Source organism: Geospiza fortis, unplaced genomic scaffold (assembly GCF_000277835.1).
Source record: "Geospiza fortis unplaced genomic scaffold, GeoFor_1.0 scaffold206, whole genome shotgun sequence".
Lineage (NCBI taxonomy): Eukaryota > Metazoa > Chordata > Aves > Passeriformes > Thraupidae > Geospiza > Geospiza fortis.
In genome coordinates, this window is record NW_005054311.1 from 10,311,419 (window position 1) to 10,337,901 (window position 26,483).

At 37.3% G+C, this 26,483-nt stretch overlaps 2 protein-coding genes across 2 annotated transcripts in view; one reads left to right on the plus strand and one right to left on the minus strand.

Moving 5' to 3' along the window:
* The window catches only part of TIMM21 (translocase of inner mitochondrial membrane 21), a 10,226-nt gene extending 9,970 nt beyond the window's left edge, over positions 1-256 (minus strand). The window contains exon 1 of the mRNA XM_005419393.2: positions 227-256. Within this exon, the coding sequence (XP_005419450.1) occupies positions 227-256 (30 nt within the window). The remainder of the gene's footprint in view (positions 1-226) is intronic.
* Positions 200-26,483, plus strand: FBXO15 (F-box protein 15). Its single transcript, XM_005419357.3, has 10 exons — positions 200-250; positions 3,449-3,562; positions 5,864-5,968; positions 9,505-9,747; positions 10,006-10,215; positions 12,036-12,165; positions 14,418-14,500; positions 15,570-15,715; positions 21,238-21,362; positions 24,509-26,483. Exons 3-10 carry the CDS (start codon positions 5,865-5,867, stop codon positions 24,776-24,778), a joined length of 1,311 nt encoding a protein of 436 aa, XP_005419414.1. The 5' UTR covers positions 200-250; positions 3,449-3,562; position 5,864; the 3' UTR covers positions 24,779-26,483.

Sequence of the window (26,483 nt, forward strand, 5' to 3'; positions counted from 1 at the left end):
GGCGCGCCGAGCGGGGCTCTGCCGGCCCGGGGCTGCCTGCTCGGCCTTCTTCACCTTTTCTGGGGAGGGTGGTTTGCTGTTTTCCCTCAGCTCCCATTGCTCCTCTGGGAAAGTTAATTCACCTGCTCCACGGCTCTGCTCTGGTTTCTAGCTCTTTACTCTTCACGGCGAGGGCTGTGACCGTGGTGCTCTCCTCTCCCTTCCCCTGGCCCTATGGACGCCGTACAGCGGGAAAACGCTGATGTTGCAGGTGCATGGAGGCCTGGGTTTAACACTTTTTTTTTTCTGCCTGGAAAGGGGAGCTTAAACTTCGGTATGTCCTTCAGCTTGGAGGAGGTGCTATAATGTGAATACACAAAGTTAGTTCAATGGCTACTTTATGTGTATTCGGGGTGGTTAGGCCTTTGAAATAAATAGGAGGGTTTCACTGTGGAAGGTGTGATTACCTTAATTCTTACAGTACAGGCTCAGCTTTCAAAATTTTAGAGCATCAGTCTGAAAGGCGAGGTTGAGAAAGCAGATTTTTCTGCTAACCCATTTCCCATTTCTTCAACCTTGAGTTTCAGAGCAGTTCATTTTTTTGTTTGGTTTTTTTGTTTGTTTGTTTGTTTTTTTTTTAACCTGCAAATGGATTTGGGTAATACCCACCTTTTAAAAAGACTGAAATTGTTAACTGAGGGAACAAAACCCAACAACCCAACCAACCCATATCAAACCATTATTGTTATTTTTATTTATCCCCAGATACACTTTAACACGTGGAGGAGACAGGTGTTATCACTACTTAAAACTTTGTTTATGTTATTTGAAATGTTACTCGAAAGACAATTGTTTGCTGACCATAAAAAACCAGGGCGCATTGCAAGTATTATAGCGTGTGAAAGTGAAAATACTGGTACGAAACTGAGCCACACAGGTTGAAAGCTAATGAAAAAGCAATTGAAATTGTTGTGCTTCTTACATAAGATCATCTCAGTGGTTCTAGAAGTTTCTAAAGAGGGGGTGTAACAGCTGTCATTGATTTTATCTTAGGCTTATCTGCCCAAGCTGTGTCAATGCAATATAAAAGCATTCTGTTAATTTAAAATCTTAGCACACACAGTACTTGAAAAGTAAATTATGGATTGGGTTTGCTGTTTGTTTCTTCACACCTTGAGAATATTTTTGTTTTGGAAGATGCAAAAGTTCTGCAGGTTTTTTTTTTTAATTGAAAAATAACTGTTACATTAAACTTTTCAAGGCATGTATCGGTAAAATGTTTCTTTCCTCAGTTATTTCTCACTGGGGTGAAGAAAGGGAGGGTGGTTTAAATGAGCAAGGACTGAATACAGGCTATGCAGGTTATGCTTGTCCAACTTAGTGTGTTTTAATGTCCAGAATCCAGCTTCTTATCTGAATTAGTCCTGTGGCTGGAGTCTGTGAAGTTGTGTCCCTATAGAGTATGCCCAAACTCTCTGCTTTCAGCATGGATTCAGGGCAGAATAGCCTGGGATGTGCTGCCCTGAAACATACAGAAATGATAGCTCTGCTGCTGTTGAACACAGCTTGTGTTTCTAAATCCCTTTAATGGCAGTTTGTTAGTGCCTCATCCTCTAAGAGCTCTTGATAATGATACATGAGTAAATCCCTTGTTTGATTTCCAGGTTCTGTTATCTTTATTATAAGACTACTTTTTTGTAGTTGTTAATTTAGTTGGTCTATCAGTGATTGGCACCCAGGCTGAAATGTGCATGTCTTTTTCTTAAGCTTATAACAATTCTCAGTGAAATGTCTTGGATTGATTTTTTTGCGTAGTGCAGTTGACAATGTAGACCAGAGTTGTTAATTTCTTTTGATTTTATTTTACTTTGAGCATGAATCAGTCTTAAATCAAAATCAGTAGGTATTTATATGTGTGTGGTAGGCATATAGTTTAAAAATAGCTATTTTCCCCCCATATGGATTGGTTTCCTAGAAACCCAGAGCTGGTTTGGCCAGGTGTTGGAAATCTGCTGGCAATTTAAAACATAAGTAATGCAGTGAATGGGGAGCTCTGCCTGCTTGGTGGCATCAGTGGCTATGAAGTGCAAAAGGATTTGGTTTAAGATTGAAACTCTGTCTCCATATTTCTCTGTGGATTAATGATAGTATTTGTTTGCAATTACAGCTTACGAAGTCCTTCCTATCAGAAAACTTGGAAAAATGTATGAGCAGTTGGATTGTAAGAATTTATGTTAGAAATATGCAAAGTTCCTTTCTTTTGTATCCAAATTGTGATTTGAAGTACTGCCAAAATAGGTTCTTTCACTGTGATGTGCAAGAGGCCAATCTAGACACAGGGTTGAGGTCTTTGATACATTTACAGTCCTGCACAGAAAGGGATGCTGGGTGGTGAATCCACAAAGCTGGCACACCAACTATCAAAATTTTTTACTATTTTATACATTTTACCTAAGGAAGGAATTAGTTCTCATTGGCTACAAGTTACATAATTCTCTTAATAATTAGTTTTCTATCTTCTATTGGATAATGATTCTCTTGCTTCTCATGCTAATTTGCATGCTCAGTCTTTATGTTTTTTGAGCCAGTGAGTTTCTTGGGTCAGTGATCATGATCTCACATTTCTGGAAGCTGGAGCTAATTTCAGCACAGTTGCTGAGTTGTCTTTAATAGTTTCTTCCTTATCTTGGGAGTTGTTCCAGGTATCCTTGTGGCCTGTAAATTCTGCATTCTTTGTGTCCACTAGCAGTGGCCATCCTTCTTCCCAAGCTTTGTTAACCTCCCCCTAGGTCTGAAATCAGTGAAGCATGTCAAGCCTTAAACCTTAACAAAGCAATTCTACCAACAAGTAATTTGTCTGTCTAACATCTGGACATCCCTTAGAGCTTGTTAGCTGCCCTCTGTTTCATGGGTTAAATCTCCTTTCTTGCTGTTCATGCAAGTAAAGAGCATGGCATAGTATGCAAGTATACAAATGCTTTTTTAACCGCAACAGTTTCTGAAGAAGTTTCAAGGTATTGTTTTTATCTGGTATCTTTTAATAACTTAGCAGAGTTGGGTGCCTCAAAAATGTCTCTGGAGTAATGTTGTGAAACAGAAGATTAATCAGTGAGTTTGACTCACTGCAGGGGCCTCAGTGGGAGCTTGGCTGTGGTGGCTGAGCAGTGGTGCTGCTGTCTAAGGATAATAGATCTCTACTGGATTCAAACTGATTTGGGGGAACACTAATATTCGCTTTGCCTGCTGTGAGAGATCTATCACAGGATTGACAGCTGTGAGTTTAAATCTGAATCTTCCTCATGCCAGGTATTTTAACTTGGGTGTAATTGTTCAAGTGATAATGGTTGCCATGTGATATATTCCTTGCATCCTACATTGGTTGAAATGTTGTGTCTAGGTGTGCACAGTATGTATATTTTTTCATTTTGTGAATATGTGACTCTTAACAGCTTTTCCTTCTTACAAGTAGGTTAAGGACCTTTGCTGCGAGGCCTGGGGAATCTTCTGAAACTGTAAATGCTGGAATTAAAAGTCTGTACTTGACACCTCCCATAAAACCAAAACCAAATGTGCGCTTTGAGAGGTATGTCTTTATGTTAGGAGTACGAGTGGAAGTCCCCCTGTAAGCTGTCTTCTGACTGCTTGCAGTAATTATATTCATATTTTGGAGATTTTTCTGTCAGATACTCTGAGTTGAAAATATTTGCTTTCCTGGCCTACTTTAGGATCCTGTGTTCACCTTCTAATGCTTTCTGGCATAGTTCTCCTTTGTGTTCTTTTCTAAGTTCATAAGGAATATGTACATTTTCCAAGCCCCGTGAAGCCTTCAGCAACTCCTTTGCAAGTCATGGGCAATGTTGTTCCTTGAGAATAAAAATTGTTATTTTATTCCTTCAATGAAAGCCAGTTCAGAATTAAACTACTTCTGTTTCACTTGGTTCTTGGTAGTCATCAAGTGGATCTTAGTGTATAGGGAGGCTGAGAATGGTGGATTGGGATGAGGGAGGAGGAATAAGTGGCTGCTGCATATTTGCTGCAAGGTAAATGTTTCTCTTCTTGTTTGACGGTGAAAAGGCAATTTCAGTATAATTGTGAGTTGTCTTTTTGAAAATTAGTTACATTTTTACACAAAAAAATTCTAAGAATATGTTACCTGAAAAAGTAATTAGTTTTCCTTGTTTTATACATTTGATATCATGGTGGTGTTCACCGGGGTCTGAGGAAGAGGGAAGACATGAGGATCTGACTCCATGTTTTATAAGGCTTGATTTATTATTTTATGATATATATTATATTAAAACTATACTAAAAGAATAGAAGAAAGAATTTCATCAGAAGGCTAGCTAAGAATAGAAAAAGAAAGAATGGTAACAAAAGCTTGTGTCTCGGACAGAGAGTCTGAGCCAGCTGACTGTAATTGGCCATTAATTAGAAACAACTCCATGAGACCAATCACAGATCCACCTGTTGCATTCCACAGCAGCAGATAATCATTGTTTACATTTTGTTCCTGAGGCCTCTCAGCTTCTCAGGAGAAAAAATCCTAAGGAAAGGATTTTTCAGAAAATATAATGGCTACATGATAGCTTCCTGTGTATTGATTTCTCTGTTTTGCATTGGATGGCCAGTTTAGTATTTCAGTGCTGTCAGATGGGTGTAATGGTAAGAGAAAAAAGCAAAAAAATCCTTTCAGCTTCCTTCAAAGGAAAAAGAATATGGTTGAAAATTCTGGATCACGTGTATTATTTTTGCTAATCTGCAGCCTTTTAATTTAATAATTTTATCACTTCTAAATTATCTCTGGAATGAGTGCACTAACTGCTTTGGGCTTACAGTGTATGAGTTATTTCACATAATAACAGTGCCAGTTTTGGCATGTTGCTTCTATGTCAATGCAACTAAGATTCTGAGTTTAATACAAACACTGAGGTATTGGCATTATCATGCTACTTTTTAAAGCTCTCTGCTTCTGAAATAGTGTTATAAATCAACAAGTGTTGCAAATAACCCAGTAGTAAAAGGACAAGAGGCACAGCCGGGGTATTGAATTTCAAAGCACTTTTTATTTTCAGTGCTGATTTTGATGAGACCATACTCAATGCTCAAGGAAATTAGATATAAAATGCATGTATTTTAAACTCTGTGCAGTTATGAGGTGCTGCTCAAATGGTATGAGGTTCCTGTCTGTTAACGCAGAAATCATATTGGCTCATCTCCAGGGTATGTTCTGCTTGCCATGCTTAGACTGGCACCTGCATTTCAGGCAGCCGTCCAGATGCACAGAGACATTGACATTTTCAAGATATCACTTGGCTCTCACTTTGAAGTTCACATCTTTCTGTTGACGTAAATAAAAATTGCACAAGACCCCTGAGCATGTACAGTTTGAAGACTGTGATGAGGTAGAGCATGATCTTGCTGTTAGACCAGGACATTTCTGTCCTGGTACTTCCTGACACTGCAGTCAAAATGGAGAGGGAATATATCTGCAGTTTTGCAAGTGCTTGTAATTATGGAATAAATGTTAAAATCATGGTACAAGCAGTAAGAAACTGAAGCAAAACAAGGTAGTTTCATGTCAAACACAGTTAAAGTTAACAAAGTTTAATGAATGTGCAAACCCATAACTTTTCATGTAATTGTGCTGTGCCACTTGAATAAGTTGTCATGTATTGTTTTAGGCAAATGCCACATACCAGAGAGTGAAATTAGAACCCAAACTCCACAGTTTAACTCTTCAGGTGATTTTTGATTCACCTGTTTACAACCTGCTGGTTTTCACCTCTTCTGTTTTTGTCTGGTTTGAAATTAAAATTGTCTGCCATTGTAATTTCTGGAGTTTGCCAGCATGTCTAACTGTATTCATTTTTCTTTTCTTTTCCAGCATGCCATCAGAAATGCTGCTGAAGATATTTTCCTGTTTGGATGCTGTGTCCCTATTGGCTGTTGGTTGTGTGAATAAGCGCTTCCATGAGCTGGCCAATGATAAGTAAGGAAGAGGGAAGGTTTCAGTTGCGCAGTAGATGTGTTTGCCTGAATTATGAATCCTTCTAATTTAGTTTCTCTGATGCCAGAGCGCTGATGCATGCACCTATGGACAGTTACTCTGCTGAAATTGCCCTGCATAACCCACAGCATGTGTTGCATGGAATTCTGATTGTCCAGGGCCTGTTGTTTAATGGGAGTTATGAGGCAAAAACTAAATCCAGTGTTTTGAAATGTTGCTGTTAGCACTTTGTTTTGTTTTAAAATTTGCATATATTTGTTTGTATTCATGTGGACCTGCACAAACTTCTCTGTTCAGGTGATCCTTAATGGTGTGTCTCCAGCAGCTTTACGAAATTGCCATAGCTTTCACAATTTTGAAGTCCTACTTACTTAATTCTTTCATCAGGTTTTTGCAGAGGGATTAATTCAATCAAGTGATCCACTAGTGGTTTTTATCTGTTGCTCTGTTTTTGAAATTTTGGTGATTCTAGTGTGAACAAAAGAGATGAAGATAAATACCAACACATTTTTTTATAAGGATTGCTTATTCAGAGTTCATAAATTGCTCCAATATGATGATAATTTTGTCAAAGGGTAAAGAGGAGACACCCTGGTTGGTATGTGGTAACTAGGATCCGAGCATCCTTTTCTTTCTAGGATTCTACTTCATTAGTGTTGTTTGAATGAGAAAATATCTTCCTCTATAGGAAGTTGCTGTACCTGGTATGAATCTATTTCTCCCTTATTTACTGAAACTTGTATGGTGAATCAATTGGTTTACCTTGGCATTCATACCTTTAGAACTGATGAATTTAAAGGGAAAATCTGTAGTCCAGATTAAGATTTTGAGGCTGTCAGCAGGTAAGAGTAGATAAAAATTGCATAGTTGACACAAATTTCCAGTCTTGGCATGTGTTTTCCACTTCAGGGTGGTAAGGCAGGATAAAATCACTGTGGCTGTCCAGGGGAAGATGATTCATCTGTCTCCATCTTGGTGATCTCTATTTCCATTTTCTAATCTCAAGAGAGATTAGTGTGTGTGCACAAATGGGACTTGGGGAAAAGTTACTTTCCCTTACCTAGGAGCCTGACTGTTCAGTGGGACCAGGTAATTTCTTCCTGATGGATTTTAATGGACCTTCTTAAGACCCTGAGTCTTGCAGTGTATGAACAGAAGTTTTAATTGAAGTCCCTGCATATTTCTGTGACAAATCTGACCTTGGTTTTTAGACTGAGTATCTTTTTTAGGATATTTCTGCTGTCCTTGATGTACAGGGTGCTGACCTTGATGCAACAAGACCATCAGTCTTTCATTGTGGTATGCGCTGCCTAATGCAGTGATTTGTCTTTTGGCTGTTCATATAATGAGTGTGCTTGAGCAGTTCTTAGCACTGATGTCTCCAATATAACTGTTGAAGACCAGAAGATGTTTGTGAGCATGGGATATTTCAGCCTTCCTATCATGCAGTGTGGGAAGTTCACAGATATGGTCTGCCTGCAAAAACTTGAGGATTCTGATCACCAGAAGAACGTGCCTGTGTGAGAGGAAGTGAGAGCACAGGGTCTTTTGGGCATTGTGGTCAAGTAATGGCTGATGATGATGTGCCTGATTCTGGCATTTCAGTTAGAGTAAAAGGCTTGTTGTAGTAATTAGTGTCCAGTAAGAGGCCTTGAGATGAGTATTAACAATTTGAGGCAAAAAGGGCATATATTCTGTTGTGAAAGAGGCAAACTTGTGCTTCCCTGTTGGATGCCTTTTTGATTTATCTGTCCTGAATTCTTCAGAAGTTGAGGATAAAGGGGCAGTGATACCTTTCTAAACACTTGTGATTCCAAGTCCTCCTTCATCTCATTCTCTGTCTCTCTGCCCTAGCTGAATTTTTGAGTTTCTTGAACTAATTTCTTTGCTTGCACAACACTGTTTTGGGAAAGGAAGAAGCAATATGTTACTGAGAGTGAGGATGAAGATGGTAGGTATTTGTCATTAGTCTGTCTTCAGTCAACCAAATTGCTTGAGTCTGCAACTTCAAAATGCAGGAAAAATGCCTACTACTAAGCCCTGTCTTTTCAGCATCATACAGTAAGATGAAGAGTATCTCCCTCCATCAAAGGATGTCTGTCTTGGGAAGGGGTTTCTAGTTAACAGGAGAGTTTTATAGGAGGTTATTTTACTGGACTTTTTAGGCTGATGAAGACCAATTGGATGATACACAGCTCAGACTCCCCTGGTGATGTTGTAATAAGGACATCTCTCCTTTTTTTTCATCACTGGACAATTCTAAACTGCTTTGGAGTTAAAGAAGAATTTCCCTTCTCCATCAGAAATGTTTTGTATTATCTGGTGACTTGGCTGCATTTTATGGTCTTAAAATAGAAGTATCTTAAAACTTTGTTTCAGTTTTGGGATTGTTCTTTATGTTACTCTTCCCACCCCGCTATTGGTGAAAGGAAGGTTGAAAACTCATGTTGACTGTGATCCCACTTTACAAGTCACAGTAGCTTATTGGTCTGTGTGTTTTAGACACTTTTATCTCAAAAAATGGCAGTGGGGAATTCTGTATATATCTGCAGAGCAGCAGGCTGGAAGGTTTTTGCAAAATCCCTGAATAGGTTTGCATCAATAAGCAGGCCTGGCTCTCAGCATGTGGGGGGTTATTCTCAGTGGCGGATGAATTGAGAATAGTTTTGATGGGTAGGAGGCAGTGTGGGATGGATCTAGTCCTTGAATGCTTTGAGGAGAGGGGAAGATGCCATACAATACTCAGTAGTGTAAGTTTGCCTGAGGATAAGTGAGAATTGGTAAAGGTAATCTTGCTGATAAGTGGTAGAAAATGTCTCTTAAGAATTTGTTGCCCATGCTATTATTTTTTTTAGTGCAGTTATGTACACTATGTGTCTAGCACTTCAGAATGAGAAAACTTACTGGCAACCTGCATTCACAAGATTATTGTTTGAGTTCTTGGAGGTTCCTGTACTCATTATTCTGTGAACTGTCCTAGAGATACTGGGGTATGAGAGGCTGAAATGGGACCTCATAGTTTCCCTGGTGTGAAAGAGATGAACCCATCATTACAGTCACATTTCTTTGACTTCAGAAAGTCATGTCTTCTCTGGGCTTTCCCAAAGAGGGTGCAGAAGGGATCGACATGACATTGATACCACCAAACAAAGGTGATTCTAAATTGTTCTCCTCCACACCACTTTCAGCTGAATCTGAGAAACTTGAAGTGTACAGGTTATCTTTGTTGAATAGGAGGTATTAAACCACTTTTTCCACTAGCTGATTTTCTATGAGGAGAACAAATCATTGTTTTGGGGTAGAATTTTCAAAATTTTCTGCTTAACCTTTATCAGTTTTCACTTTGCTGACTATGACTGTGCTATCACAGAGCTTCATCCTGGCTCCCATATCTTTGGGAAGACACACAAGACTTGTTTTGTGCTAACACTATGCTCAGTGGTAGCTGAGATGTGCATATAAAAAATTAAGTGACTATTCTTGAAATTTATTCCTCTTTATTCTGTTTTTATTTTCAGTGGAATTTGGCTGAAACTCTGTTCCAGCTCTTTGCACCCAAAATGGACAATTTGGAAAATGAAGTCTAAACAAACAGAAACTGTTTCTGTGGGCTGTGCTGCTTTACACGATAAAGAGCCTGGGTACTGGAAGAAAGAATACATCTTCAAAAAAACATCTGCCTTCAAAACTAGAGTAATGCGACTCGTTAAATTTCTAGATCCTTATACAGGTCTTCCATGTAAAAACAAAGAAGCTATGAAGTAAGCAATGCCTTGTCACAAAGATTTACTTGAGAACAATGTACAAAATATTAATGACTTGGGGGGGTATAAAATTAGAGCTAAAAAATGTGTATCATAATGGGAAGATACAATGATAATTATAAATGACTGAAACTGAGGAGCATAAGTATCAGCTAGTAGAAATTTAAAAATTCTATTGAAAGCATAGTTTAAGTTTTATCACTTTGGGAATTTGTTTTTAAACACCCCTCTCCCCTCTCAATTCCTAAATAACAGAGTCTCTGGGTTGAGTTGGATAATTGTCTTAAAGGACAAAAATGGAAAAGAACATGTAGTGGAGAAGCCAGACCTATCATTTAAGGACACATCTGTTACTGTACTTTGGCATGGTACAGACTGGCCATGCTTAGACATCCTGTCAACCCTGAAACTATTTGGAGTTACACCGTTGTTTCCTGACCAAAGCATACCTCCCAACAAGAATGGGTGAGTTTTGACATAGGATTTTTGAGGATTTTTTTGGGTGTAACTGGTTGATACCTGACATTTGTTTGACTCAAGAAGTTAACTCTTCATTTGAAAGCCTCCCTGCAGTTTTCTTTCTAGGTTCTTCTCTTCTTTGGTAGAGCTTTTCAGCAAGAAATAGTGTAATCCAGCAAGCTATGAAATTAATTCATAGGTTAATGTAGCTATTGGCATGTGATATGCAGACTGATAGGTCCTGACTTGCAAAGCTGAATCTAAGGTATAGACACAAATGAGCATGAAAGAAAAATGTAAATCTAGGAGAATTTATTGTGAGAAATTCAGCTTGGAAAAGTTCATCAGTATTTATGTGGCTACAATCAGGTAATCTATGTTGTTAAAATTTATTTTCTGTCTGATAGGTGTGTGTGTGAATTTAGAGAACTTGGTGTTTAAGTATGCATGCAATCTTCAGCATATGCATATATAGTCACACAGTCCACAGCCTGTCCCTTGTTTTTTAACTTAAATGTGTACAGTGGTTTTTCTCATTATAGTCTAAGAATATATTTAAATGAAAAGTGTCTATTTGAGGTATTTGTTTGCTGTCAAGGAGCTTAGCACACATCTGGGCCTGTGTGTATAGTAGGTGCAGTGTCAGCTACATGCTTCTTACAGAAAGCCCCTAGCCATAGAGTTCTGAAAAGAGAGAGAATTATTCACCTACAAAACACTGGGTTCCTCAACCAGAAGAAAATTATTTACTTAAAAAAGAAATAAATCAAGAGAAGCTTTTGTATAAAGTTAGCTGACCAAGTCTTGCAGTCAAATTATATAGGAAATGTAGTTGTTTTACCAGGATGATGATTCATATGTAGAAAATAGAAAAAGAAAGCTTGCAGGCAGTTGATGTACTTATTTCACAGAGGTACAAGTTTTTACAAATTGTGACTATAGATGAAGACAGTGGATTCACCAATTTCAGTATTGGTCATTGTTAAAACTGTAAGTGCAGGGACAGGCCTGATGACTGTTAAGACTGTAAGTGCAGGGAAAGGATTGATGTTGATTAGGATGAAATTTTTTACTGTGAGGGTGGTGGGACACTGGAGCAGGTTGTCCAGGACGGTTGTGGATGCCCCATCCTAGGCAGTGTTCAGTGTGTAGTTGTAGGTGATACTACAGTGATACCAGTGGAAATCTAGGAAATGTTTTGAATGTAATAAGAGCCTAAGTCTGAAAAGGATTTTAGAAAGACTTCTTTCTTCATTCTGAATAGGTAATGCAAACTCTACTTTCTGCTCTTTTTTAAATGTGTCATTACTTAATAAGAGTGTCCATGAACTTATATTTAAGAGTATTTTGGAGCTAAATGGCTTTAATTACAGGTAAAATATAAAAAAAAAAATTAAAAAAGGAAAGCTTGCAATAACACAGACTTTTAATTCATTATATATACAATTTGATCCTTTCCTTTGAGTTTTGCTTCACAGTGATAAATGTTCAGTGATTCAATCTAGTATCAATAAAGTATCAAAAACAAATTGTAAAGTAATTCTGTATTTTGAAAAGTTGGGCAAGCACGTAAGTTCTTTTTAAAAGAGTATTTTAGAAGATCATATAGTGTGTTTTGTTTCTTATCTTGTTAAGGGTTCAGATCCTGCTAGTACACTGTAGTTGTTCAAATGTATAGTTTATGACTCTGCATGCTAAATGCTTTCAAAACCATTTTCATCATGCGCTGCTGGTCAGACTTCAGAGTTAAAAATGTAATTAGGCTGAACTTTTACATGAATAAGGAGACATAAACTTTTGCTACATTCTGTATGTTCTTTTCAAAGACCTCGTCGATTTTCCTTGATTGCTGAATACCATCTTGCTAACCTGACTGAAAATAGTGTAGTGGTTGGTGCTGATGAGCTTGTTCAGCTCTTCAGTCTGAGTCCAGGACTGTTAGTAGGAATGTGGAAGGTAAGATAAAATTTTGTTTCAATATTTTATTATTTGAAAGAAAAGAGTTGTTTTTTTTTTTTTGGGGTTTGGGGAGGGTTTTTTAAAAAATCTTACTTGTTTTTTTCCCCTTTGGATTTTGAAAGATGTTGTCTAAACTAGTAACCACAAAACACATGTAGGGACTGTAAGTGGATGATTTATGGTATCCTAAAGAGCTGTTGCTGGAGTATATATACATAGAGAAATCTAATTAAAAGATCAGTTATGTATCATTCTATACTAGATACTGTGTTCAATTTAACTTATTTTGCAGTCTTTACATGCCCAAGTTTGATATCCTGGAGTAATTTTCAATAGAATGGTTTGAGAAGTGCTTCTTCCTGTGATTCATGCCATTGCTTGTCCATATCACTCCAAGTGATGAGTTCCCACATAGGAACTTTAATTTACATCACCAGGTAGCTGTATCCTGCTCCACCAGTAGGAATGCTGTAAATCGTGCCCTTTTGGGGGTATTAAATTCTTGGTATGAAGAGTCTAAGTTAAGCAGTTAGCCTCTGTAGGGTGGGTGTAGATATGAGTGTCTTTAGAGAGCAGTGAAGAACATCTAAAGTAGACTTCTACACAAAAGGAGTCTGCATCTTTGCATGGAGTGCACTGGGACCTCTGTGTCTGCCTGTTGCTATGCAGGGCTGCGTGCTATGGAAGCCTGTCTCAGGTGTTCTGCTCTTGATCTCAATTCAGAGGTGGCAGCTCTTTTTTCCTCCCCTCAGTCATGCTGTTGACATCGACTTAGGTTATTTGGCGCTGGCAAGGAACTTTCCATGGGGAGGCTGTGGACAATTCCTGGAAGTCGTCTAATTTCCAGCTGCAAACATGGTGCCTCAAATGTGCACAATCACCAGAGGCAATGTTTGAAACTGCAGAAGGACTATTTCTTTCACTCTTAAGAGTGAAAGTCCTTTTCCTAGAAAACTTGAGACTGCCTGACCAGCATAAACCTGTTACAGGTTGTTTCAGTCTGTGAAAAGCTCTGCTAAATGAACAACCATTTCTCTCGTATCTTCAGAAGTTTTGTAGACTGGTGTCCCTGTATTGTTGGCTCTGTGGTCTTGCTTATGCATTGGCCCCATCTGTGCTTGGAAAGAGAGCTCTTTCAACACCTGGAAATAGTTCAATCATAACCAAGTTCCACATAGTTGTTAAAAATGCAGTGCCTCAATCTAGTATATTGTCCCTGCTTGTTTTTCTGAACAGCAGTTCTTACTCTCTGTGTAGGCAGAGTAATACGAGGTAGTTAAGTGTCAGTGGGTGTAATAATTGTAAATGCCACACATCTTGTTTTTTAGCACATAGCTGCATAACAGAAACCAAGGGCAGGTTATGTGGGCCTCCTGGTTTTTGGATAGAGAAAGACTGAGAATTTATGTGATTGATAGATCTCCCTAGTTAAATCCTTTATAGCAGTAATTTTGTACTATGAAAATACCAGAGTAGTTAAAAAGCCAAAAGTTTGAATAGAGGATGTAATTTTCTGGTAACCCAGAGAGATGAAAACAGTAGTTGCCCATATTTCAGGAAAGTATGGCAGTGGATAACTTTCCTATTGACTTAGGTGTTTGTAAATGTAGGATTTAAATAATGCATTTAAAGAAAAAAACCTGATATCCTAGCATTCTGTATTCTTGAAGTAAGTACATACTTTCATCTGTATTTAGTTTTCACATAGATATTTTCTTTGACTATAGAAGGTTATGTTTGTAATGTTTTCCTAGGAGTAAATAATCTGGTGAAGACATGATCTTTACTTTGAAATTTGCAATTTGTGTTGAATAATTCTGTATTCCTCACTGATGTTAGCCCTCTTTGGAAATAGTTCCTTACACATGAAAATAAACTTGATGCTTCAGTAGTTGGGAATAAGTGCTGTTTGATTCTGTTTAGGTATCTTTCTTAAAGTGGTAAGTAGAAGATAGGGAAGTACAATTCTTGGATTGCTCTCATAATTTTTGCCTTGGCATAGCTGGCTTCTGTCTCTTTCCCCATAATACAAAAATGTTGCAGTCTTTTATATATATTCTGTACTCTTGTGAAAAGACAGTAAAGGTTTTAGGAGTCCAAGTGTTAAAGCAAGCCATTACTAACATTATTATAGTAATTGACAGAGTAATAAGAAGCAGCATTTATCTATGAATTTTAATGCTCAGAAAGACCTTGTGAAAAAAAGGAATTTCCAGATGAAAATACATCTACTTTAATTAATTTTTCAGGGGAAAAATGAAATTGCTTTTGTTATGGCGAATCTTCATTATAATCAACTTCTTGAGAGAAGCATTTTGGGTTCTGCTACTGTGTAAGTTTGGTTTTCCTTCGTGGGTAATAAAGATAACCTTTTGAATAAAGCTTTGCATTTTACAGTTAAAATTGGCTGCTGGTAAGAGGTTTGTATTTAGGCAGTAGTTAACTATTCTTGTTTAATATAAACAACAGTTACAGTAACTAAATAACAAACTGTAGAAGCATTTTCATTATAAAATATGGCCATTGTTATGCTCTTAAGAAGATAATTTAGTTATACAAGTGTACCGGTACTTGCCATATTGAGAGAGATAGAAATACACTGCACACACTTTCTCCCTTTCCCCAGGCAGTCTTCTTATTTCCTCTTTCTGTCTGAAACAGAAAGAAAAGAGAGAGACATTTCAGGAGGTAGGGAAGTATTCTTTGGCTGTGTAAGAGGGGGGAGAACTCTTGTAAACTGGTGAGGTGCCTGCATTAATCTTTTAATCCTTTTGAGAAAGTAGCTGGGTTTCCTATGAAGTGTTTGTATGATTTTTTTAGCTTTAGAATAGTATTTGGGGAATTTATTTCCCACTCAGCTCTCTGGTCAGATACTGTTGTATCTACCAGTAGTCTTAAATGCCCACTATAGCTTAGTGTGGCTCTTCTCACACAGAATGCAAGATTTAACACCATCTCCCTTAATACCAAATTGAATGCTGTGTAGAAGTTGCTCAGTTGCCTCTAGCATGTGGTCTCTTTAGGTCACTTGTGTGCTGTACTTATTTAGTTAGCCACAGACAAAATTATTTCAATATTTGCTATTTCAGAGAAGTCTCTAGAGCTAGTGTACTTTTAGATTTGTAGTTGAGCTGATGCTTTTTTCTTTTTTGTAGACAAGTCCACATTTTGAAGTTTAACACATGTACCTTTTAAAGTTGACTGCTGTATTTTCTGCCTTTGGGTAGGCTGAACAGCTGATCAGCAATATTAGACACTGTAGTATCTTAAAAGAAGCATGATGAACTAGAGGTGTTAGATTTTGAAACTGTCTTAAGATGACAGTCTCAATGTTGGCCTATGTGTTATATCTTTACTAAGTCATCCCCCCTTGCTAAATTCTATCTTTTTTTTTTTTCAAGTCAATATTCTCCTCCGCCTAATAAACCTTTACTGGATGATATTGACTCAGAATATGGACTGCATGACTACAGGCTGCATCTTGATCTGCATGGCAGAAACTGCATGTACCTGTGTGGATCCTTCAAGTGCCTCTTCTGCAGAAAACGTAAAGTTGATGGAGCAATAATGTCTGTTTTAAAAATGATCCCTGCTGTTGCATCTTTCCTTCTTATATCCAGTTTCTCTGTTTTAAGGGGTGAAACTGAAATGGAATTTTAAGAGTAAGCTATCTTTCTGTTTGTGGTGTGGTTTCTTTATATCTGCATGGTGCTTTGTGTGGCATCCTAAGCCCGCTCTGTAAGAAGTCTGCCTGCTGTTAATTGACACTGTCAGCCTGGCACACAAATTCTGCAGATATTCAGGGTCTTTTCTTTTAGTTCTGTGCTACATTAATAATACACTGGCACAGTTCTTGGTGCAGGTTGATGTTTCTTTCCCAAGTATTTTATAAAGGAGAGAGGGATACATATTGGAATCTTGTTTCTGTAGAATTCTCCTCAAGTATACTTTGGGTGCACAGACAGATTAAATGTATAGATACATTTGTACAAGTTACTGTGAACTTTAAGATTTAGAGTTTCTATTTTGGTGAGCTTAAGGTTGCCTGTTTTGACATCCTTGCATTGTGTGGAAAACAGTTTCAGTCTTCTTCTGCTGCTTCATTCTGTTCTCAGCACTTCTTTCCATGAGACATGATTGGCCATACCTGTTCTTCTCATACAGCCCAAATTCATAATTGCACTGGGTTTTTGAAAAATACATGGGTCATCTCTCTTTTGACGTAACTTCAGCATAACTTCCTGAGCTACACAGCTGTCTTTCTGTAATCAGAGATAGATTAAAATATTAAAATTGAACACTGTCATTAATTTAATTTAGAATTAAGTATTGTCAATTAATTATTGCTCCCCAGTATTTATATTTGATACCGGCACTCCTGAGCAGTGTGGATTTCAGAACATATTGTTTTTCTGTCAGTAGAGGGCGCTGTTGTCAGGCGTGAATTCTTTTGCAGGGCTGCAGAATTTCCCCGTGATTCGGGTTGGTTTTTCTCATTTGTGTTTGGTGATTCCAAGAGCTGTGCTTTAGATTGCAGCCTTATGCGGTGTGGAGTGTTGTTGTCCTTGAACCTGAAATATACATGTTTTCAGATTTTAGAAAAGTGCCAAGCTTGAATTAAAGGAATACTTATAAGGGTAAAATTTCAGTGGAATTCTATGCATGTAGCAAGAAATCTTACCTGAAGTGTTGCGTAGTGCAGGAGTCCTCTTTATGTTCTCAGAAAAAAAAATCTTCTCAAAATTGTCCAGAGGCATAGGTTTTTGGGATTGTGTTGGTTTTTCTTGTTTAGCTGAATATCACATTTTTCTAAAATGAAAATTTTATACTTTTAGCAATACAGCTGCGCAAGAAAAAGTATTATGTGGCATACTTCCTTTCTTGGTATCACTTTCTTGCTGCTTAGAAGCTACTTCCACAAAAGATTAAGCTGATGTTTATGCAAATTGAAGCAAATGTCCATGAGCTACGGTTGTGATGCCATCTCACTTTGCAAGTTACAGAATCTGTTTCATGTTCACAAGTGTTTTCTGAATTGCTTTGGTTTTGTGACCTTCAGCAGTGTGACAGCCATCAGATTCTGGTCTCAAAGGACGACAGCTGAAGCTATGGTTCTGCAGACAATAAGCTCATTTGTCATCTAATCCCTTCCATGTGCTTGCACAGTAATTCCTTTTGGAAAATGCTTGACTTCCTCCAAAAAGGTGTAGTGAGGCAGCATATGGCTGTCTGCTGTCACATTTTTTCATTGTGATTTGTTTTTCATTTTTCTCATTCTGGTGAACATGATGTTGCTGAATGTGGCCAGGTTTATCCAAACTGGTTGTGTTGGATGGTTTGTGTTTTGTTTTTAGGGTCCCTTTTAATAATACACTTTGTCCCATCCTCTGGGAAGACTCTGAAGCATGGAAGTCCTGCAACATAGTGGAAAGTCTTGCTATTTCTGAAAATTCTTTACCCAGTCCAGTTTTATTTTAAATTATAGATGCAACATACCCATGGCAGTTTCCACAACTTGAGGCACATACCAGTTGTGAGCTAGTTCTGTTGTTTTACTTATTTATTGGTTTTCACTGGGAAGCTTTAGGCATTCCTAGGTTACCAGAGAATGCCCATTTGTATTTTGCAGAATAACTGATTTGTTCAAGATTAATTTTTGTCTGCTTTTGGTTAGTATATATTAATATTGTGCTGCACTTTGCTACTCCGTTTTCAATTAATTTTGCTGAATTCTTAATATTAAATTTAAAAAGGTTATGTCGCACTTTATTGGACCAAGCAGATGGAATGTATATGGCTACAGATTTTTTTCCTGTTATTATACTTGCTTTGCAGTAACTAGCTGTTTTTTCACTGTTTTGGTTGGGGTTTAACATTTTATTTTATGCTCCTTTTCATGGAAACAGAATCTGTATTATGGTCTCTTTGACAGGTACTGTAGGGTGAATATGCTAAATATGTTGTAACTGAATTGAAAATATTTAGAAAACTTTCCTTATTTTCAGGAAGTTATGACAGGCTTTTCATATGACTCCCAGAAGCCATGTATTCAACTTCTTAATAAATATTTTTGAAATGTATTTACCTAGGTTTTCAACTTTTTAAGCACGGCTTTGTAGCCATGTGGTAGTTTAAGCTTTTGCTTTTCATTGTCATTTCTTGTTGATGTAAACTGATGTACTGTGCTTGCAAAATGTAAGGATTGATTTTGGTGTGTTTAGAGAACTGTTAAGCTTTGTTTGTAAAATTTCATATCAGGCAGTTGAAATGTTTTGCTTGACCTTGAAGATTGATTTGCAAGTTTAAATAATGATTTTAGTATGATAAGGCTGGTTGTTGGCACCCAAATTAGTGTTAAGCATAGCTTTTCCTCTGAAAATACCAATCAAATGACAACTTGCAACAGAGGCTTGGTTAGCAAAACAAACTTCCTTGGCTTTTAGCTAAAATAAGTGCTTTGGAACTATTGGTCTATTTGTTTGTTTCCCCTGAGGTTTGTCTACATGGTCTATGTTCTCTTTGTTAGTATTACCTCTATTTGGAAATATTTGTTCCCTATAATTTACTCTGCTGCTTTGCTTGCTGTTGCTATGTGTGTCTTGCATGAATCAAGGACTAGAGATGTTATAAGGGGACAATGAAACAAAGTCTAGTTCAGCCTGAAGAAAGCCCTGTCCAATTTGCTTCCTCTATGTTTCTCTTTGTATGTTTAACATAGCTTATCCTGCCCTTTAATTTCATTTTCTCATCTGACTGGGGTGTGGAAGGGGAGTACTTAGTACTTAGCCTTCAGTTTCTTGCTTGTTTCTAGGCAGGCTTTTCCTTCCTTCTGAATCTGAGGACTGAAATGGAGCTTTTATATTAAAAAAAACCATGTATAAAGTCTGGATTAACCAACCCATGAATAATTAGCCTTCAGATTCCTGATCTGTTGCCTGTTTCCATTCTGGCTAAAGTTAAGAAGTAACTGCAATACATCATAGCCAGATGATCTATCTAGCAATATGTATTAATACCATGCAATAGTAGAGTGATGTCCTGGGCTTCATTACTTTATTAGCAGAAGAATGCTTTTTTCAATCCATTTTTATTCCATTCAAACTTCATTTGATCTGAATGAGTAAGAGAAATAGCCACTTCCATGCAGATTGGAATTGTGCATAACCAAGTAGTCCTTTTGGAAAAAATGGTTGTTGACTAATGTTTTCAAGCCTCTTGTATTAAAGCTCAACTTCAAATGTGGACGTTCAGTGGTTAGTCAGTAAATTATTTCAATAAGATATTTTTACCTTGAATGAAATTTTGTCATTGAATTTGATTTACTGAGGTTATGGAACTGGACCGTTTGGACAGGTGTCAACTTATGGCCTTTTTGTATTTTGAGCTGGATCTTGGAAATTAACTTTTGCTTACATTTTCCTCACTGATTTCTTTTGCACTTCACCTAAAGTGGGTATCACAGTTTGGAGGATTGCATATTCCTTCAACTATAGAAAGTATTTCCTACAAAATATTTCCTGGGCATAGTCATGTTGGTTTCACTTGTATTTACACTCCTATTCCAAACAGTGTCTGTACTGAAAAACCTGCAGCTGTTGTTCTCTGTTGTGTGCTGGGCAGCTTCCTTTCCATAATAAGTGTTCTTTGGACTCCCCACTGGTAAGTGATGCCTTTCCAGCATTGGTTTGTGGCCAGCTGTATCTTGGGAATTGCTTGGCTCTACAGTACCAATTCAGAGAAGTTTTTGGCCTCTGTGTTAAAGTGTGGGCTTTCTTTCTCCATCACTGCCTCCAGCTATCTGCTTCAAGTAGCCACCAGGCAGAGGTTTTGCTGCCACTGCATGCTGGATGCAGCCATTGAACTCACAGCCAGCCTTCCTGGTGTTGCTGCTTCTGTCTGTAGCCTCATTCTGCTACTTGGGCTTGATTGAAGGAGAATCACAGGCAAAACACTTCAGCCTTTTTTCACTTCTGTCACTTGCATCTTAAATCTCTGCAAGCCCCTTCACTTGTTACCTCACCATCCAGGACCTACTACTGGATCCTGACAAGCATTACGTTCCTGGGAATTCTTCTCTCCCTTTGTATCTGTCTCCTGCATGTGCTATATACTTACTTTTTTCTACTGAGGTCTCTAGTGCTTTTGTTTTGCTCTTTTAAGAGAGTATCTCTTGTTCAAAGAAACTTGTTTAAGGGATGTCCTACCAAGAAATCTGCTTGTGTCATGATGTGATGCTTTTATTTTCACTGTTCTTTGTAGTCAGATCATGTTCACTATGATGTACCCCAAGTTATAATTAGACTGTTGGATTCCCTGGTTAACTTTCCCTCTCTGATAGCAAAGAAAAAAAAGTTAAAAAAAATGCCAATCTCTTTTGAGAGGAGAGGGAGAGATTCCAAAGAAATATGGTTATATGTAGTAATAAAAAAATCACAAATCATAGTAATTCTGCCAAAAAAACCCCAGGGGCCTTGGAAAGTTATTTAAAAAATGAAAAAAAATCCATAATTTAAAAACTTGATTCAAATCAAATCATACTTCATGTCAATTTAAATGATGCATAATCCTTTCTAAGGAGGAATAGTTATCTGTGTACCCTTTGTATTGGGTTATTTGAGTTTCCAGTCAGAGATAAGAGATTTAAATAACTTGAAAAACAAGACTGGGGAGGTATCTCATTGTTTTATTTTGTGTGGTAGTGTTGAGCTTGACTTCTGGGGAACGGGAAGTTATGAAGGCACTGGTGGCATGAAATTGAAATGCTGAGTGTGAAATTTACTCCTTGCATCCTTGTGTAAGTTCTTTAGGTGGCATTCTTATTTTTGTACTAAAAAATACAAAATATTTTTTTATCTGCAGTTTCTACTGTGGATCACAGAATCAAAGCTCCAAACTGCAATTTAATTCCTCTATAAAGTGCTTGATATTTAGCTGTTGGTGTATGCCAGGGTTTCTTATTGGTGAGTGGGACGAAAAAGACATGGAAAGGAGATAAGAGAACATTTACAGTGTAGTTGGGCTCAATTTGATTTATACTGCTGTAATGTTGTATATTGTTTCTATTTTCAGGTGACATTGAAAATGGATATGTGAGGCTCATAGTTGTAAACTTAAAGGATAATAGGAAGCACTTGCCTATTATTGGGACACTTGGCATATCCTGGGAAACAGATGTGTTTAAAGGCAATGTAAAGGTCAGAAATATTCTTTGTTTCTGGAAATGCTTACTTCAAAACAGAATTATGTTTGTGCATCCTAAATAGGCTAATTTTTAAACAACCTTTTGATTTGTAGAAGCTGTCTGTAACTGGACAAAACTCAATTCCAATATTCAAAAAAAAAAGTGAATTTTGAGGAAGAGAGTACTCTCCTTTCTCTCATAGAGTATGGATTGCATGATAGACCCATTATCCGTATGTAGTTGCTCCAGTGCTTACCTCTCAGCAAAAATGCTGTGACTGACCAGCCCACTTAGAAATGCTGGACAAAAAAATGTACTGCAGATGTACTTTTTGTGAGGATTTTTTTTAATTTGGTATGAGAGTGTTATTTTTTGTTTTGTGTTTTTTATTTCTTTTGGTTTGGTTTTTTTTGGTTGGTTGATTGGGGGTTTTTTGTGAGCAATAAGCCTTGAACCTCTGGGGAAATACTCTGCAGTTCTTTGCTGTATGTGCAGTGAAAGTTAGGAACTGCTGGGGAATATTAAAATGCCAGTGGACACAAGAAACTACAGTCCACATCCACACAGTCAGCACCTAGCTCCAGTCAGGTACATCAGTCAGATAGATTAACTCTTTATTTTTAGAGGAATGCTCACACATTCTATTGCATAAAATTCCTAAAAGAATTATTTCAAACAAAGTTTCAGAGTGGTTCTGTAGCTTTTGCAATAGTGGTGAAGGCACATATTTTTAAATATACTTTATCAGCATGAATATTTCAGAAGTCATGAACATTCTGATAAATATAATTTAAGCACTACTGAAAAATCATCTAGTTCAACATTTGATTTCAATTTTGTTGCTTCTTTCGAAAAAAACCCTCAGAATTATTAAAACTGTTGCTTCTGCCAATCCTGTATAAATGTGGAATGAAATACTGTTTGATGAGACTTTTTTTACCAAGGCATGTAGTGACAAAACAAGGAACATTGTTTTTAAACTGAAAGAGGGTAGATTTAAACTGGACTTTGGGAGAAAAAGGTGAAAAATTCTTTCTCCATGCTGAGGATGATGAGGCAGGGGTGTTGGAACCTTAGTTAGGTCCCTTCTAACCCAAATCATTCTATGATTCTATAGGATTAACAGCTACTTGGCAGAATCTTTTTTTTTTTTAATGAAAAAAATCCTGAGTAGTACATAAGAATTTAGGAAGTTATCTGAATTTAGGAATTTAGGAAACAGAGAGTTATGGCTGTAGTCTTTAGTTTTTTCAGTTTTAATCATTCTCCTGTGTACTTACAGCATAAATTATATGTAGTATTTGTTTCTAGGACAAAATAAAGAGTACAGTATTTTTTTTTAAACCTCATTTTTTGATGAGAGATGGAACATGTCAGCATATAGCTGTGGATTGAATTCAGTGTAGTTTTTACCGTAACTCTCTAAAATTCTTAAAGCATGTGAATGCCAGATGACCTCAGCCACAGAAGTAGGACATTCCATTACTTTGAATTTATTTGAATTTTAGTTAATACTCTAAAGAAAACAAAAAAACCCTGAAAACTTCCTTGGCACTTCTGGGTTTTTTAATAAAAAATTAGTTGCTGAAGTGCAGATAGTTGGAAATTGTCATGGCTTAGGAATGGTATTCTCCAATTTAGTATTCTTACTGTAACCACTCAAATCACACTCCACTGGCTTGCTTTCCCTTTCCTCTTCCCTGTGTTGGGCTGAAGAGGAGAACTGGAGGCACGAAAGGTAAAGATCAAGGTTGAAATAAGAGCAGTTTACTGGAAGCAGCAGTGAGATTAAAAAGGTGCTGAGTAACAGCAGCAATATTAACAACAAGAATGTACAAGAAAGGGGAGTGATTCACGTGCAAATGCTCACCATGGAGTGCAACTTGACCGTGGCACAATACCCCTAAAGAGAAGAAAGCCCTTTCCTTGCCCCTGTAAATGAGGTGAGGTGGTATAGAACAACCTCCCTCTCTTGGCCCTGCTCCCTCCTGGCTGCTGCAAAAATTAACCTGATCCTGACCAGAACCAGGACAGAAATGCAAGGGAAGACCCCACCACTCAACACCACCCCACTTTACTATTAATAATTGGCCTTTTATATGCAAGTTATCAGACCAGAAAATAGGGATTCTTTCTTGTTTCCAGTGATTCTGTAGCTCATATAAGTTTATTACACCAGCATTAGGATCAGTTTGAATTTTGTATTTTCAGCATAGTCTACAGTAAAAAGCTTAGGGAAACTGTGTGTATCTTATTGCCTCATGTTTGTGCCATCTGCCCTTGTGTTGTTTGATTGAAGTAAAGTAATAGTGAAAGCAATGTTAGAGCAACAGAAGCACAACTATGTAGTACAGAGAAATAAAGCATTCCAAATGAATTTTTTTGGCATGGAATATGTGGTATTGGTTTGTTTACGCTTTTGGAGCACAGATACAACATAATTAAGATAATTTGATTCATTTAATGATTCAGAACTCATGAGAATAAGGAACAGCTGATACTAACAATGACACATTACTCCTATGCTTCCAAGGGATATGTGAAACTATCAGTTTGCCAAGACCAAGGAATTGGCATTAACATTTTTAAATTATCTAGTTGTGTAATCTTGTAAAGAAATATTTTCAAGAATTTGTAAGTGGAGGAATTACATCAATATTATTAATATTACCTTTTTGGGAACTGAAGCTGTGAGCCTTTCAAAGAGTACTGTATACAGCTGGCTTGGAAGGGTAATTGTGTGTGCACTGCCTTGGGCAGTCCCTGAGTATCTTTGCAAACATTGCTGCATTCACACAAGTTTAGCAGCTGACTTTAAACTGAGGTTGCTTTCTCATATTGAAGGGACCATCATTATTTGAATGGTAAAGTAACTAATAGATGAGAAAAACAGATGTTAAAGGCTTAAAAATGTTCAGGAAGTAATGTTTGATTTGGTAGTGGTACCTTCTGTAGCAGTGGTACCTTCTTGTAGCACAGCATTTAATGTGTGAAGGCTGCAGTTTCGATTTCTGCAGGAAACCTCTAAGTATTTGTTGCAGTAGGTCAGTGAAACACTCTCAATTGTATTTCGAGGTTTTAGCCTTTGTACAAAATTCTCTGAACCTCACTTACTTTGCCATGACATAGGGAAATAATCTCTTCTGCTTGTGTTTGTAGGACTGCTTTGTGATGGATCTGACTCTCTTGGATGAAACTGGAATGCCCTTCTGGTGTTTTAGTGCTCCAGTCCACATGGAATTGTCTACCAAGTCATCTGGCCTTTATGACTACATGGGTCATATCTATACTGCAGACTATGCAGATTCAGAGGGTAAAGTCTGTGTTGAGTTTGTATGGTTGGAAGAAACCAAGGAATATATTATAGTCAGTTTGGTGCTTTATGTAAGCACCAAAAAGGTAAATAGCTGGTATGGAACAAACTACTGACTTAATTAGGTCACTAATTTCCTTGTTTTGAGAACCAAACAAACAACCCTGCTACAACAAAAACCACAATAAAGTGGTGATGCTTAAGATTGATACCAACAAGCAAGACTGTTCCTGCAAGGTGTCCAGTAATAAATGCAATTGCCTACATTTTTTAATAGGCAATTGAGGAATCAAAGAGACATATTGATATAAGTGAGAGGTTTTCTTCTCTGTTGAACATTACATGGTTAGTCTGTTTCTCACTGGCTATATTGAAATTATTTTTAGGAAGACTTTTCTTTATAGACACTTGTTACTATGGTTAAGGAATTGCTTCTTTTGAGAGCCATGCTGTGAAGATGCCTTACCTTACATAAGCTACACTGGTTTTGAGAACATTGACTTTTATGTTTAGTAATAAAACAGCATGTGTGCTGTTCCCTCCAGGTTTGTTGGAGTGTAATTGGTAAATGAGAAGTTTTGTTAAACACATTTTGTTAAATGCTTTTCTCAGAAAAACTTCACTGAAATATATTTTAGTAAAAGATTGAAAGGCTAGATGGGAAGCCAGATCTGAAAAATGTGTCAGTCAAGGCATTTGTTAAAGTCATGTAAAATCTGTTTATGATGTTTCTTTAAGTTCTTGTTTATTCTGTTTTCCCATGTTCTGACCTGGTCTGATTGAGACTAGATACTTGCCTTACATATTGGCCTGTGACTAAGTGTCCCAATTATCAGCCAACCTGAGCTGATGTCTGCTCTTACAGAATGTATGGAACATTCAGTTGTTTTGGAAACAATGCATATCTGAAGCTGTATATCTAACAATATGAGTCCATATAAAAATTGATTATATGTGTCCAATCTTTCCAGTTCCATGGAGTAACTTTAGAATAAAATTTTCTACTTTCTGTATTGAAATATTTTTTTAAATTACAAGATATTGTGAGTCCAGTGTCATTACCTAGCAAGGACAATTATATTGTTGCCTGCTCTGACTTTATTATGGTAGTGATTTCCTGAAAAAGAAATTCTCTCTTTATTTGTTTATATACATTAATTGGTTTGTGCAAACAATGTTCATATACAAGCACTTATCTTCTGTGCTACAGTGGTAGATAGATATTACAGCCATAAAGTTGTTAATTTAAGTTTTAAAAACAATAAGGTGAGGCTGACAGTTCTAGTTCACCTTGTTAACCTTACCTAAAGAAGCAGTGGAAATGTTTCTGCATTTGGTCATTAGGCAGACTAACAAGAGTGATCAGCTGCATTTTGTCTTCTTTCTTACTGACTGCTGATGGGGACAGGAATCCCTTGAAGTGATATAAAGGTTTTAACATGTGGACTGGGTGTGATGAATGCCAGAATGACAGACACTGAAAGTGATCTGTGCAGACAAGTGGCCAGTCTGGATTTTTGTTTTTGCCCAGATTTAATTTTTGAGTTACCAGCTTTAGCAAGGAAATAGTAGCTCAATCCCAAAGTTTTCTTAGTCATTGGCCTTACTGCTAAGCTTGTAAACAAAAATGTAGAATTATTCGGGATACATTGTCCTTTGAAATGTGCAAGTATGTTCTCTTACTTCCTGTGAAGCTACCAAAGACAATGGGCACCCAGCAGCCATCAAATGGTGAAAGGTTTGTCACTGTTCATTCCAGCTGAATTTTTATTGTATTTCCAATATTTCTGGGTTTAGTGTTTTTTAATAAAAGTAAAATGC

Coding starts and splice junctions, on each gene's coding strand:
- FBXO15 (XM_005419357.3), top strand. CDS start 5,865: ATGCCATCAGAAATGCTGCTGAAGATATTTTCCTGTTTGGATGCTGTG. Junction 10,216..12,035: donor ATACCTCCCAACAAGAATGG/GTGAGTTTTGAC, acceptor TTCTTTTCAAAG/ACCTCGTCGATTTTCCTTGA. Junction 15,716..21,237: donor GTGCCTCTTCTGCAGAAAAC/GTAAAGTTGATG, acceptor TTCTATTTTCAG/GTGACATTGAAAATGGATAT.